At 40.7% G+C, this 14587-nt stretch overlaps 2 protein-coding genes across 6 annotated transcripts in view; one reads left to right on the forward strand and one right to left on the reverse strand.

Moving 5' to 3' along the window:
- Positions 1-248: 248 nt before the first annotated feature.
- cnrip1b (cannabinoid receptor interacting protein 1b) lies at positions 249-7911 on the reverse strand. Of its 2 annotated transcripts, none has more exons than XM_085427854.1 (3): positions 7655-7911; positions 6171-6315; positions 249-1682 (listed from the first exon to the last, which is right to left on the reverse strand). In XM_085427854.1, the coding sequence occupies exons 1-3, from the start codon at positions 7831-7833 to the stop codon at positions 1518-1520; spliced, it is 489 nt and encodes a 162-aa protein (XP_085283980.1). In that variant the 5' UTR covers positions 7834-7911; the 3' UTR covers positions 249-1517. The 2 variants fall into 2 exon arrangements, with proteins under 2 accessions (XP_085283980.1, XP_085283981.1); XM_085427855.1 differs by lacking the exon at positions 249-1682 and adding an exon at positions 2378-2560.
- Positions 7912-11515: 3604 nt separating this feature from the next.
- The window catches only part of kcnq5a (potassium voltage-gated channel, KQT-like subfamily, member 5a), a 124089-nt gene continuing 121017 nt past the window's right edge, over positions 11516-14587 (forward strand). For 2 of the 4 annotated variants that reach the window (XM_085427429.1, XM_085427430.1), the window contains exon 1: positions 11521-12350. In XM_085427429.1, coding sequence (XP_085283555.1) covers positions 12010-12350 — 341 coding nt within the window. In that variant the 5' untranslated portion in view covers positions 11521-12009. Of the gene's footprint in view, positions 12351-14587 lie in introns of all 4 variants that reach the window. The other 2 variants (XM_085427432.1, XM_085427431.1) reach the window with 2 other exon arrangements.

The following is a 14587-nucleotide window of genomic DNA, read 5'->3' on the forward strand; positions in this document are numbered from 1 at the left end:
CATTAAGCAAAGCCCCCCCGCTCCCCACCAGCAACATAAGCTTATTGCTGCATAACAAAGTTTTATTCCTAATCTTAAACATAGCACAGAATGAGTGTGCCACGCAAAAAGATTTTTCATTTTAATGTCTACAATGTAAACAGTCAACACTATCACAAAAAAGGTCAGAACAATACTGAATATAAACTTCACCACAGAAAAATTTTAACATCACATTTGACACCAATTTCTTGCATAGGTAAGTAAAGTATTTAATTGAAAATAGTTGTCATTTCTACAAAGTACACACAGTAACGTAAAAACATTTCACATGGTCCACTCACTGTACAAAAATACATTTTTTAAAATATCATATATTTACCACATTAAATAGAACAAAATGGTCCAAATATTCCAAATAAATTATTTGTCTTTATGCACAAATATCCGTGGCAAGGACCACTGTTAGAGGTAGAGAGAATAAACATACACTAGACAGGGGCACAACTTCACCCAAATCCAAAACTCCTATTTGCCACACTGTATTACACAAATGATAAAACACAGTGATCCACAACACTACCCTGAGGGTTTCATTCCAAAATTGGGACTATTTAAAAATCACTCGAAGTGTGACAGCAAAGTTTCGATAATTTCATGGTTGCTGACTCACAAGACTCACAAGTGCAATCCATTGCAAAATGATATGGGCTGAAAACATTTATCAAACAAGACAGTTATGATTTTGGGTAACAACAACTAACCAAAGTTTGCATAGAAGCAGTCAATAATGACTTAAAATGGCAACAGCACCAACAAAACAGCTGTTTGGATAATAAGAACAGCCTTCAGCCTTGGCACAGCATAAATGAAGCTGAATTCAATTGAACCGAACTGAATTCTAAATTTATATTACAGTGACAGAAACAGTTGTTTTGATTCTTGTATAAATTACTGCACTTGTTAAATCAGACAGAGAATGATGTAATTCATTTTTAGGCATGTCTGAAGAATTTCTTTAACCACACTAGAATGCTCTGTGTTTCCTTTTGTGGAAAGTTTGGATTTTGAAATGAAACTCTCTGTAGACGTTCAGTAGCTTCAAAGTACATGCACGTCTGTACAAGCACCATATGTAAACAGATACTGTAACTAAACACACAGGCACTCTCACACACATACACCAATGTACATACATGTAACTCTTGTCACACTTGGGGTTTACCAGATGTCACAAAAAAACTGCATGTGAAAAAAAATATTTGCCTCATAAAACTTCATTTAATTTTAGCCTCAATAAATGCGAAAAGACTGGAAACATCACTGCATTTTATATTTCAAACCATTAGAAATGAATTAGCAGGAGCCTGAACACATTCTTGAGGGCATAATGGAGGGAAATCCTGCATTTTCTCTTCAAATACCTTTAGTTTTTCCGATATTGGCAGATTGCAGACAGACAGAAAACAGAGTAAAACCACAGAATTGTCTTCATTTCAAAACAACATGCAGATGATTTAAAAAAATCTTTCAGACCATCACACAAACATCTCCTTGTTGACCCACATGAGCGTACGCGTGTCGTTGGGTTTGCATTCGTATTCAATGCTGTTGAAGCTGTTTCCCCACTGGCAGTGATCCCTCTTGTTGTAGTTGTAGTACTTCACCTGCCACACCGTTTCAAACATTCCCGCCTCTGTGAACTGAAGCAGAAGCAGATGTACCACTGTGTGCATACACTGGCGCACACAATGATGTAGAGCACATGCAGTGTGGTAGACTGGAACATGCATGGGTACTCTCTCTATAAAGGCACAGACTCCTGTTGCATCATGTGTAAAATCATTTGAAGATGCAGTGAAAAGGGAGCATACTGACAGCACAGATGGATGCACACACAGGCACACGCACACGCACACACACACACACACTTCCAAACACACACACCAGATCATCCCATAGGCCTCAGCGTGTGAACTCAACAGATGGGTCACACATATAAATGTATGTAGACACAAATAACACAGTATTTCATAATGTATTTATATTTCATTTTACTGCCAGAAAACCAGAAACTTTAAATTTATTAATATATATTAATGTATTTTCATGTAAAATCTTAGCATTAGGTGTTCTCATTGCCATAAAAATCTATGTAGTGCTGCTTGCTGAAAGAAAAATGTACCATCTTCAATGATGTCACACTTTCTAAAATGGAACTTGAGCAAGGAAAGCGGAGGATGCTGGAGAAGCTGCGATTAAAGATACAAAGTGAATCTTCAGGGAAGTGTTTTTATCCATGGTGCATGAAAAGCTGTGACTGAGTGGGCAGTGCATGTGATAAAATATATACATGGGGTGCTGACGGTTCTTTAAGTTATCACTTTAACCTGTTAAGTTAAACTGTCTTAACTTGGCAAAGGCTAAGGCCGATTAACTTCTTATTTGCCAGCATAAAAACTATTTGTTTGACAGCACTCACTGGATATTCAAAACAATGGGATAGTCCATGGAGCTCACTGAAGTCTAAGAAAGAAGGTCTTCTTGAGATTTGCGATTCCATTTGAGAGTCCAAGATCACCTGTTGAAACAATTCTATATATTAAAACTTAGTTGGATTTGTCACTACTTTGCCAATACCCAAAACTGTCACCCTGAGATGAGAGGAAGTTGACTGAGATGTTCAGGAACTACTACCAAGGCTCAAGCCTGCCATGAACTGCAAACTGCTGGAAAACCAGCATCACTGTTCACAGTGAAAAGTTTTATGTCACTGTGGAGCGAGAGGGTACAGACCTGCCCCTTGAAATTTAATTGAAAATCCAACACCTTCAGCCTATATGGACAAGCGGATTGCCTTCTGGAAAAAAGTTTTTGATAGGACAAAATAAAGATTGAGCTACTTTGGCTGCAGTGAGAAGAGGTATGTTCTGAGGAATAAAGATGAGGATTTCAAACCTAAGAACACTGTAGCAACCGTCAAACACAGTGGTGGTAACATCATGATCTGGGGGCCGTTTGCTGCCATTATTACTGGTACATTGCACAAAATTGATGGAATAAAGAAGGAGGAGACCTGCTTCCAAATTCTTCAACCTTGCCTCAAATCAACAGCTAGATGGTTGAAACTTAGACAGAGTTGGGTGTTCCAGCAGGACAATAACTGGAAACACACATCAAAGCTCAGTCCATGTCAGCAAACAAACCAGTTTAAATGAACTCTACCAACTCTGTCACAAACAGTGGTCAAATATCCAGCCATAATAATGCCAGGATCTTGTTTATGGCTACCAAAATTGAGATAGATTTTGGTGGAGAGTGGCCGAGCTAAGATCTTGTGGGACTTCCAGATACAGACGTACAAAATGGTGGTGGCAAACCAACCAGACATAGTGGTGGTAGACAAGCAGAAAGCAGAAGAAGATGGCCATAGTGATAGGTGTAGCGATACAGAATAACAGCAACATCAGGAAGAAGGAACACAAGAAACTTGAGAAGTACCAAGGGCTCAGAGAAGAGCTCGAGAAGATGTGGAGGGTGAAGGTAACAGTGGTCCTAGTGGTAATCGGAGCACTAGGTGCAGTGACTCCCAAGCTAGGTGAGTGGCTCCAGCAGATCCCAGGAACAACATCCAAGATCTCTGTCCAGAAGAGCGCAGTAAGGAACAGCTAAGATACTGCGCAGTACCCTCAAGCTCCCAGGCCTCTGGTAGAGGACACAAGAGAAGAATTTATATATATACTTTTGACTCTGTGTGGATTACAGAAAATATAAATAAATTCAAACTTATAATAATAATAATAATACATTTTATTTGAAAGCGCCTTTCAGAACACTTAAGGACACTGTACACAGCACAACACATAAAACAAATTTAAAATAGCAGAGTAGAAAGGTTATGTGGGATAAGCAAATTTGAACAAGTGAGTTTTGAGTCTAGACTTAAAGAGAGAAGAAAGTGATATTTCCTTAATCAGGAAGTAGGGAATTCCAGAGTCGAGGAGCAGACCAACTGAAAGCCCTGCTCCCCATGGTGGAAAGATGGGCAAGACGGGGAGAGGGGACAGAGAGAGAAAGAGAAGAAGAAGATCTGAGACACCGAGATGGGATGGTGATCTGAACCAAATCAGAGAGATATGGAAGGGAGAGATGATGAATTGCCTTAAGCGTATACAAAAGTATTTTGAAATTGATGCGATATTTGACCAGGAGCCAATGAAGCTGCTGCAGGACAAGAGTGATGTGATGGATAGAAGGGGTCCTGGTGATAATATGGGCAGCAGAGTTCTGGATGCGTTGGAGCTTGTGGATGGATTTTAGAGTAAGACCGAAAAGAAGTAAATTACAGTAATCGATGGCTATTAACAAGAATGGCAGTGGCATGTGGAGTGAGAAAAGGACAGAGATGATTAAACTTGTGCATCTAATTGTTGTTTTTTTGAAGTCATTAAAGACATATGCTTTACAATCAATCCACCCTGGAAAAAGTAATTAAAAGTTCAAAATTAACATGACATTCATGACCATGATGAATATATATAGCCTTCTGATCACAACAGTAATATTACACAAATACTGAGATATGATATAAATATATAATATATAAGTTGTGAATATGCTTAAATGTAGGTGTAAATATAAAAGTAGTCTTAGGTACTCCTACGCTCATAAAATACTGTATCAGGCTATCACAAATCAATGGACCGGTGATGCAGCTGTGCCACACATCATTAAAATCACTTTAACATAATGTTTCTTTTTGATTAAATGCCTCAACTCCTCACATGTCATGTTTCTCCCTCAGGCATATAAGGGCCTAAGACTTGAGAACGCCAGGAAAGGAATCAAGGACATACCAGCTGAGACTCACTGTATATCATGAGGTTGCTTTCCCTCCATTGTGATTGTCTTTCCTTCTTTAATTAGTCTTGTCTATTCAATTACTCTCTGCACACCCACACACCCACACACACATGAATATGTATGTCCTGTGTAAATTGTCAGTCCATCTGTATTCTTGGATTCCTGATTTCTCCGTTTGGCTTATTGTGAGTTTGAATCAGCTTAGCATTAAACTGGGATTTTGGTGTTTTCCTGCCTCATGTGTCCTTCATCTGGGTCCTCATTTGCATAAAACATAGTAGAAAGTTTGACAGAATTACTTCTATTAGTTCAGTGTTAAGTTCCAATCTTAATCCAAGTGTATTAACAAACTCTGTTAACACACAACTGACCGCAGTCACTGTTAACCTTTTTGGGTTTATTTCTTAGCCACCTGTGTTAGAACATTAGAGACATTTCTGGGTTTCGCAAAGCTGATTAAGAATAAAACATCACCATGGGCTCCAGGAAATTCAATACTTGATATTTTTACTGTTCACTGGAAGACAGAGCAGAGTTGAAACCCTAAATAGGTTATATTTCCACCCTCAAAACATTCATCATCTACCTGGTAACCTTGGATAAAAAAAATGAGGCTATCAAGATACTCTGTAACCATAGAAACACTGCCAGAACCAGAACCATGACAACATAAACAGGCATGGTAAGACCATCACTTGACATTAATCTCAGGATTATAAGAACATTATGAAACACAGATATAGATGAGGTGAAGTGGCTGAACACAGATGAGATCACTTGGTGATTAAAGGGCTGGTGAAGACCAAATCTTTCTATCAGCAGGTTTTGATTTTAATCTGTCTCCATCCCATTTATTCCTATTTTCAGTAAAAATGTGTGCCACAGTTATTATTATGTTGAAGTAATTGTAAGATATGACACAACAAAGCTGGTGGAGGATCTAGAGATATATTAAGAAGACCAGGTAAGTAGTCTAAATGCATCCAAATTAAGAATAAATAGATGATCTGGTTATTTCTGGAGCCAAAAAGGGCCTTGGTTGCTACAATGAAAAACACAAAACACTACCATGTTTAACGTCTTAAAATGAGTGGAACTGTAAACATGACTTGCAAAACTGATAAAAAGTCAATCAAGAGAACCAAAATCCAAATTGAAGATACATGAATGATAAAACCATCGTTAAAGAATTAGAATTTTTTTTAAAGAGCTTACTGGGAACAGGGAAGCTCTTCATCAGGTTTCTTTACCAGCTCATATCAAAACATAATTCCTAAACACACGAGAACAGTTCTTCCACCTCTGTGCTGTGCACAGTGTATCCATACCTGTATGCTGACCTGAACTGGTTGCCTCTCTCCACTTTTGGTATGTGCCACACCTTCTGTCTCGTACAGGCCAGTATAGACCACAGACTGTGGGTCTTTAGACTGCTGCTCCAGGGGGAAGGTCACCCCACCCACGCTCATTGACCTGCATTGACCAGATCACACAGCAAAAATAGAATCATCACAAAACAGCAAAGGTATGAAATGCATGAATGAAAATAGTTTTACACAAAGAGGGAGGGAGAGAGAAAATCAGAGGAAGAGAGAGAGAGAGAGAGAGAGAGAGAGAGAGAGAGCCTTGTGTTGACAAATCTGTTGGTGAAATAGGGCTACAGCTGGGCTTCACTGGCTTGCCCCACATTCAGTTCAACACCACCTATGCATCACTGCGTGTGTGACCTAGTTTTATATTGGAGTGCTCCTTCAGTGATGTTTTTACATCCTGGTAGTTAAATATCCGACGCTAATCCTTATTGGGAGATGCGAGTACGACAACTCACATTACATAATCATGAATTGTAGGCAAATCCCAGGAGGGCGGTGCCACAAAGCCCAAACACTGGAGTCCTAATCTGCGGGGGATTTGACGTGCAGCCAGTTGGGGTTTATGCTGCCTTTATGTGCTCCACGTAAAATCCAACTTTTGAACGTTGAACTTGGAAACAGTCTCTTTACCCCGTTGAGCGCTCCAGCAAGGCTTGCTTCTAATTCAGTTATTATTATTATTATTATTATTATTATTATTATTATTATTATTATTATTATTATTATTGAAAGCTACTTAAAAGAGGAAAAGGGGTGTGTTGTTTTAGGCTCTCTGTATTTTAGGCTTGAAAATCAAAATCAAGCCTAAAATACAGAGACCATCAGAACATCGTTGTAATCGACTGCAGGTTTAAAATCTGCACTTGCCTTCTCTTCAGCATATCTGCTAAAGTCAGTGGTATCAGTGCGTCTGCCTTATCCTTGGTCAGTTACAACAAAGACATGTATCTAATTACTCTCAGTGCAGATGAAGCAGAAAAGCAGTGGTGCTGTAGTGCAGGCTATTTCGCTTTAAATGGGAAATACATTAAATCAGAAACAAACAATACGACAAAGAAGTCCCAATATTTAGTAAATTCAGGGAGGATTAATAAAATATTCGTAAAACAACGTCATACAACCCCACAGGTCGCTATAGAAATAATTATTTAAAGGGAAAATATCATCAAAAATAGCAAATCAGACAGAAGGAAAAATCTTCATTATTTGAAAGGCTTTCTGAGCTTTTATCGCCATCCTCCAATAACGTTTATCTGAATGCCTGAAAATATGTCAGCGACGCTCTTTGATAAATGAAATGATCTTTGCGTTTCCAAAAATAGAATATAGATTTAGAATATGGTGATCTGGACGTGATATTTGCCTCCCTGGATTAATAGGTTTCCTAGCAGTTTGGTTGGGTTATGACCTGGTCAGGAAAATCCACATGGGCTACCTACGTGGCCTCGACCGCTCCTGGTTTAACAACCACCTCGATTTTGTACTTCGACCCGGTCAGAAGCTTGATGGTTCGGGTCTGTCCGAACCGGGTCCCGTCGGATTTGAAGTACACGGCTGTGTTGTTAGGAAGCATCTTCAGTGAAATCCCAATTTTCACGATCTGCGGAACGTTGGCCATGTTTCCATATAGCTAGTGTATCTCAGGAGGACCGCGGGGTGTGGGAGGGATCGTCGATCAGTTCGTGGAAACTGAGAAATGCCGTGTGGTGAATCCCAGAGAGCACCGCGCAGCACGGGGAATTGCGCTGCGTAATCCCGTCCAACCTCCAGAATATAAACCTAATCCCAACCGTTGCACTGTCTCTCTCTCCCTCTCTCTCTATACACACTCTGTCACCGACTATAGCCACCATCCTCTCGATCGCTCTCTCACCTATCGTCACTGTTTGCTTGCAACACAACCAATGCTGCTAGTATAATAGGTCATCTATTCTCTCTCTTTATATCTATGTATATCTACGTTGTCATCGACCAATGTAAAATTTGTGTCTCGCTGTCCTTGGTCCTGAAGTCGTGCCAGTTAAGACAGCGGAGCACTTAAAGTGATCCTCAAAGGACCGATTAATCCTTGAATACTCTTAACACCGCGCACAGCTCTCCTTGGGTTAGGCGTCGAAAGTGACACATCGTCACAAAAACCCTTAAAATGAAGCAGTTTGAATTTTAACCCCCAAATGCACGAAGAAACAAACCTGGTCTCAAATTCTGTTCACAGAGCCGAATGACTGAAATTAGTCAGTGTACAGTAAACAGCATTAGTCTAGCTGGCAGTAGTTTCGAATCTATTTATTGAAAAGAGAAGTGTTATCTATATACACTAGAAAACCCCAATTTTTTCAGGTTTTTATTGAAAATTATGCAGTTTAATGTCTCATTGAGCTCTGAAATGAAAGCATAGTACAAATAAGCAATAAGAGTTAAAAAAGAAATCATGGAATCAATTTAGAAACCAAACTTTATTCTAAACCTTTGACTCAAGTAGCCACCTTTGGCAGATATAACAGCTGAACACCCCGGTGGCACATTACAATAAAAATCGAAAGCTCTTCTCATATCTGTTGCAGAGATTACCATAAATGTGGGGCACATGTAGGTTGCTTTGCTTTCACTCTTCTTTCCAGTTCGTCCCAAGACCAGCTCGATGGGAGAGACTATGCTGGCCACTCCATACTTTCAAGCTTACTGTCTTGTTCTTTTTTCCTAAGTAAGTTTCTGGCATAGCTTGGACTTATGTTGTGGATCATTATCTTGCTGTAGGATGAACCCCTGACCAACTAGGGGCCGACCAGAGAGTGTTGCATGCCGCTGCAGAATGCTGTGGTAGCTGTTTTGGTTCAGGGTGCCTCTCACGCTGTACAAGTCATTGACCCTGGATCCAATAAAACAGCCCCAGACCATCACACTTCCTCCTGCATGTTTGACAGTTGATGCCACACACTGTGGAACCATCCTGTCGCCTACTCAATGGTGTACAAAGATCCTGTGTGATGAACTGAAGATTTCAAATTTTGTTTCATCAGTCCATAATACCTTCTTCCAGTCTTTCATGGCCCAGACAAGCCTCTTTGTCTTATTCTGGCATCTTAGGAATGGCTTTCTTGCTGCAACTCATCCTGTCAAACCTGCAGCTCGAAGTCTTCTCTGTAGTTAAAACTGAGACTTGCTTATTACGACCACTATTAAGCTATGCTTGAAGCTGTTGAGCCCCCTATCACGCAAGCTGTTAACTCCTAGAAACTTGTCCCCTGATTCAGTTGTGGCTTTGGGTCTGCCAGACCTCTTCCTGTCAGAGTTTGCCCCATTTTCTGAGTGCCTTTTGATGGTGAAGGAAACTGTACTCACTGACGCCTTGAGATTCTTTGCAATTTCTCTGTAGGACTGACCTACATTTTTAAATGTTATGATGTTTTGTCTCTCTTCCATTGTTGATTGTCTTTTTCTCGCCATTTTGGTAGCAACACACAACTTTCTGCAGTACAATACTGTTCAGCTGATGCTCACGAGGCTATGGTACCACAGTATGTTCCAACACTGCTTTTATGCAGACAGAGGCGCTTGTAAGTAATCCAGAAAAGTTGGAACACCTGTAGGAATTAGTAGACCAGCTTTTAAGGCTTGATCAACGTCTATTGCTGCAGAACAGCTTTAAATTGTTAACCCATTATGTGTCCCCCGAAAAAGGCCTTTTTTGTATAATTCTGAAAATGTACATTATTTTTCACTTTTGGGTAAACTTACCCTTTTTTTAACCTTTGCCAGTTCACCACTTACCTTTGTACCATTTCAAGCTATCCATTCATGGGTTTTTACGACTGGAATTGCAATAAATAACTGGAAAAATTTAGGTGTTCTAAAACGTTTGACCTGTAGTGTATATTCATAAAAAATTGAACATGAAATTACATTTTCCTCTTTTTAAATCATTCCTCCAGCCATGATTTATATCAAAAAATAAATATGAATAAAACACTTTAACTGATAGGGATAAACCAGAGAGAAAGAAAGAAAGAAAATGTCTTCATGTATGCTCAATCAAATCAATCAAAAGTCAAAACCACGATAAAATGGAAATATTCATGAGAAAATTCAAGAACGTCTAGATCAGGGGTAGGCAATTCCAGGCCTCGAGTGCCGGTGTCCTGCAGGTTTTAGATCGCACGCTGGGTTAACACACCTGAATTAAATGATTAGTTCATTACCAGGCCTCTGGAGAACTTCAAGAAATGCTGAGGAGTCATTTAGCCCTTTAAATAAGCTGTGATGGATAATGGACACATCTAAAACCTCCAGGACACCGGCACTCGAGGCCTGGAGTTGCCTACCCCTGGTCTAGATAGACGCTGTGGCGCAGGCCATGAAGTGGGTAACCCCCGTACGTCCTATGATTGACCACTAGAGGTCAGGCTTGGATTGGAACTGGAACAAGCCATGTACGCGAATAATAACTGTATTGTTTTTCTAGCTAACGTGGTGGAAACTGATGGCCATCACTTCTACAACTATTACTAATACAAAAGCTGTTAAGTTGGGCCTGAAAATACTTAGTTGTAATTAAATACAAAAGAAGTTAGTGAAAAGTGATCAGATAGAAGGTTTAGAGTAAAAAACCATTCAGCTTCAGGGCTACCGAAGTGGAGTTGTTTAAGTTATTATGGCAAGCAAGCAATTAAATAAATAATTAATTACAGCTCTTAAATTCAAGCCTAATTCATGTTTTTTTTTTTCGAGAACACATCGTGTACATTTAACTGGATGTATCCAGTAAAGGTGGAAAATAAGGCAGTAGTTCTCCACGGGTCACGTGATCGGTCAGTAGGGAAGAGCGTGACGCAGCTGTTACCAGCAAAGCATATTCTGTTTTGGGCGGAAATAGTTTTGGACCGAGCGGACCATCTTGTCTACAGCTGCTGAGTCCAGTTCTGTTTACTGTAAACTCTGTTTCTCCTAGTATGTAATAATGTTAATGTGCTGTTCATTCTCCTTTAAGTGTAAGCAGTCATTCAAGTTTTATTTAGGCATATGTGTGTAGGTTAATCCTTGTACACTCTTTAGTATTTCCCTTTACAGGCTACTACTTCATAGTTAACTTCCTCTGAAAGTCTTACCCCCAGAGGGACTTTCTTTCTTTGTAGAAGCGTTTCAAAGAAACTATGTTATTAGCTGTAGATAAGGTATCTTTATTTTGCTATTTGATGCATTTTCTTACATAAACCAAGCACAGTGATCACTCTTTGGGGGGTTATTGGGCAGTTTCATCACCTGCGTAAAATCTGCGTCATCGGTGCATATATATCTCTCTTGACGTTTCTTCGGTTAACATTTATCACCCAGATTGAAAATCTGCTATCGTTCAAGTCCAGATTTACGACATCTAATAATCTCGTGGCGCGGGTGGTGCTGCGCCCTTCCCGTCTGATGCGTAAAAGAGCACCATGACTAGCAGAGCACCGGCAGGCTTCACACACTTTGCCAGAAAGAGCCAAACCGGCGTGAGAGTGAGTTGAGTAACAAAGAGAGTGTGGGAGAACCCTCCCCCCCGTCAAATGTATCGATGGATCCACACCTTCATAACCCAACTCTTCTTCAGCTTCGCGCAGATGGCCAAAGTGTCCAAGCCAGACCGTGAAACTGTTCAGCCAATAGATTAGTTATTTAACTCTTCATCCACTGCTTTGTTGTACTTAGTGTGTAGTGAAAGTCAAAGTAGCCACACACCCTCTGGCCCAAAAGCACTTGGCCACACGTGAATGCCTGCCGGTCTCCCAGCGCACTCCACGCTTGCGCTAGTTATGCCATGCCGCGAAGTCATACCGGCGACGAAAGCGGCGGCAGCGGGATCTGGCTAAAGACCTCGACTGGACGTCGGGGGCAGGACTACCCACTAAAAGATGTGGAGTGCGGACGGCAGACTATGAATAACGTTGTGGGTGTCGGGGACGGTCTCCTGTCTCCAGCCGCGGCAGGTGCGGTGGGAGCGGAGAGGAAACAGGGCGCCCGCCTGAGTCTGCTGGGGAAGCCGCTGACCTACAGCGCGCAGAGCAACCGCAGAAACGCACGCTACCGGCGGCTCCAGAATTACCTCTACAACGTTTTGGAAAGACCGAGGGAATGGGCTTTTGTTTACCACGCTTTTGTGTGAGTACTTATGCTTGTGCAGCACAGAACTAAACACTACAAGTCGTTTAGAATCTCATGTTTATGCTTTCCGATTGAATAGGAGTTCCCCACCTCTGAAAGCTGAATCAGTAAAATATTTTGTTAGGCAGGGATAAAAGTGAACACACAAGATATCAAAATTTGTATTGATTTTTCTGCTGATGATAATGATCAGTTTGGGTCATGATACATTTATATATCACTCTCTGTGGTTTCTTCTTCTCTATGGAAGATGTTTGCATCTTCCTCTAAACATCCAACATGTCAAAAAATCATGTAAACACTTTTTGATTTAACCTTATTTATCTTGAAGGTCTTATGCCAGTTGTTGATACATTTAAATGGAATGAATATGTTACTTTTTGAATGTGACCACCTGTTGCTCCAGGTGTGCAGAAAAGACTAAGAACACAAAGCTGAAAAGGTTAGAATATAACAAGCATGTGTGCTAGTGTTCAGAAAAAGCAGACACAGTGCAATGCTACTATCCTCCAGGACATTATTGGTAGCTCCAGCAGTTTTTGAGCTCTTTAAGATGAGCAGCAGACTGTCAGCTGAAAATGGAAAAATGTAATAACTGCTGCTCCCTTGCATGATCTTGGTTCTTTCATCACTTCTTTCTACAGAGAGTGGCACTGGGAAAAGCCCTGAAGGGACAATTTTAAAGCTGACATGTTGCAGTTCTTAAATTCAAACCAGTCCTCTACTGACCACAGCTTGTTTTTTCTTCCTTTTTGGTTATTTTTCTGGTGTGAAAATGCTTCATGATCAAAATTTCTGATTAAAAAAAAATAGCATCCAGCTTCCTCTTTCTTCATGCAGTTTCCATTAGCCATGGATTATTGCTAACATTCAAGCAAAGCTTTTCTTGCTCATAGCTGTCAAGATCTAGCTAAACTATCACAATTTGGCAGCACGGTGGCACGGTGGTTAGCACTGTTGCCGCACAGCAAGAAGGTCCTGAGTTCAATTCCACCATCAGGCCGGGGTCTTTCTGTGTGGAGTTTGCATGTTCTCCCCGTGTTTGCGTGGGTTCCCTCCGGGTACTCCGGCTTCCTCCCACCGTCCAAAGACATGCAAGACTTGTGGGGATAGGTTAATTGGATAATCCAAATTGCCACTAGGTGTGAATGTGAGTGTGAATGGTTGTCTGTCCTTGTGTGTTAGCCCTGCGACAGACTGGCGACCTGTCCAGGGTGTACCCTGCCTCTCGCCCTATGACAGCTGGGATAGGCTCCAGCGCCCCCCGCGACCCTGAAAAGGATAAGCGAATGGATGGATGGATGGATTGCTCTTACGAATCCTAGGATGTTTATCAACATGACACACACGTACTGTAAACTGTATCTATTATCCACATCCAACAGTTGTGGTCATATTTTTAGAGAAAGCTTTTTGAGCACTCATATACAGTGACAACCCTCAAAAATTCGTCTCTGCTTTTCCCTTTTTGGTGTGCAGATCACCTGTCAGTAGAAGTGTGTAGGTGGTGTTGGTGCACTGATTAAGCAAGGGTTTCTGGAAGTAGCTCTTATTTCACTGTCTGCTGTGGTGGCTTTTGATTCTCTCTGTTAAACACAGGCTATGCAGTAAACCTATGCAACTCGTTCACACACATACCAGTGTCAGCATGGTTATGGGTACAGATTAAAACACTGGATCCATTCCTTGTGCCAGTCAAGTCCCGTGTGAAGAGAAGGAAGAGGAGCTGTCAGAGGAGGGGCTCCACAGCCGGATGCTGACGTTTTATTTGCACAGGCAGGACAACTGAGGTCGCAGGGGTTAAGTTGTTACATCTACTCACGACTGCAGCCTCCCACACTTTAGTAGTTTTGGATCAGCTGCACGTATGAAATGATTTAAAAGCCTCAAACAATTTGCTTAAGTGAGATGAAGAGAGCTTTGGAAAAAAAATACTCCTCCGTGTCAGAAAACATGTGTTTTAATGTCCAGTGGTGGAGAAAGAAAACAGAAACCTAACAAAGCAAAAGACAGGGGCAAAAGTAGGTTAAATTACAGATTTAATTTACTTATTGTAAAAAAAAAGCAGGTGTAAAAAGAGGTAGATGCATTAGAATACTGCAAATTTTTGTCGTGAAGAGTCAAAATAAATGTATGGTTCCTGATTAGAATAGCGTTTCGTTGATTTAGAGGTAGGCCTGATGATTTTGAAATAATGGAAGTACTTTTGTGCAAATTGAATTTCTAGCCACAAA

This window comes from Rhamphochromis longiceps, linkage group LG13, assembly GCF_057381845.1.
Source record: "Rhamphochromis longiceps isolate RC_006_pf linkage group LG13, R_longiceps_female_GT1.1, whole genome shotgun sequence".
NCBI classification, from domain to species: Eukaryota; Metazoa; Chordata; class Actinopteri; order Cichliformes; family Cichlidae; genus Rhamphochromis; species Rhamphochromis longiceps.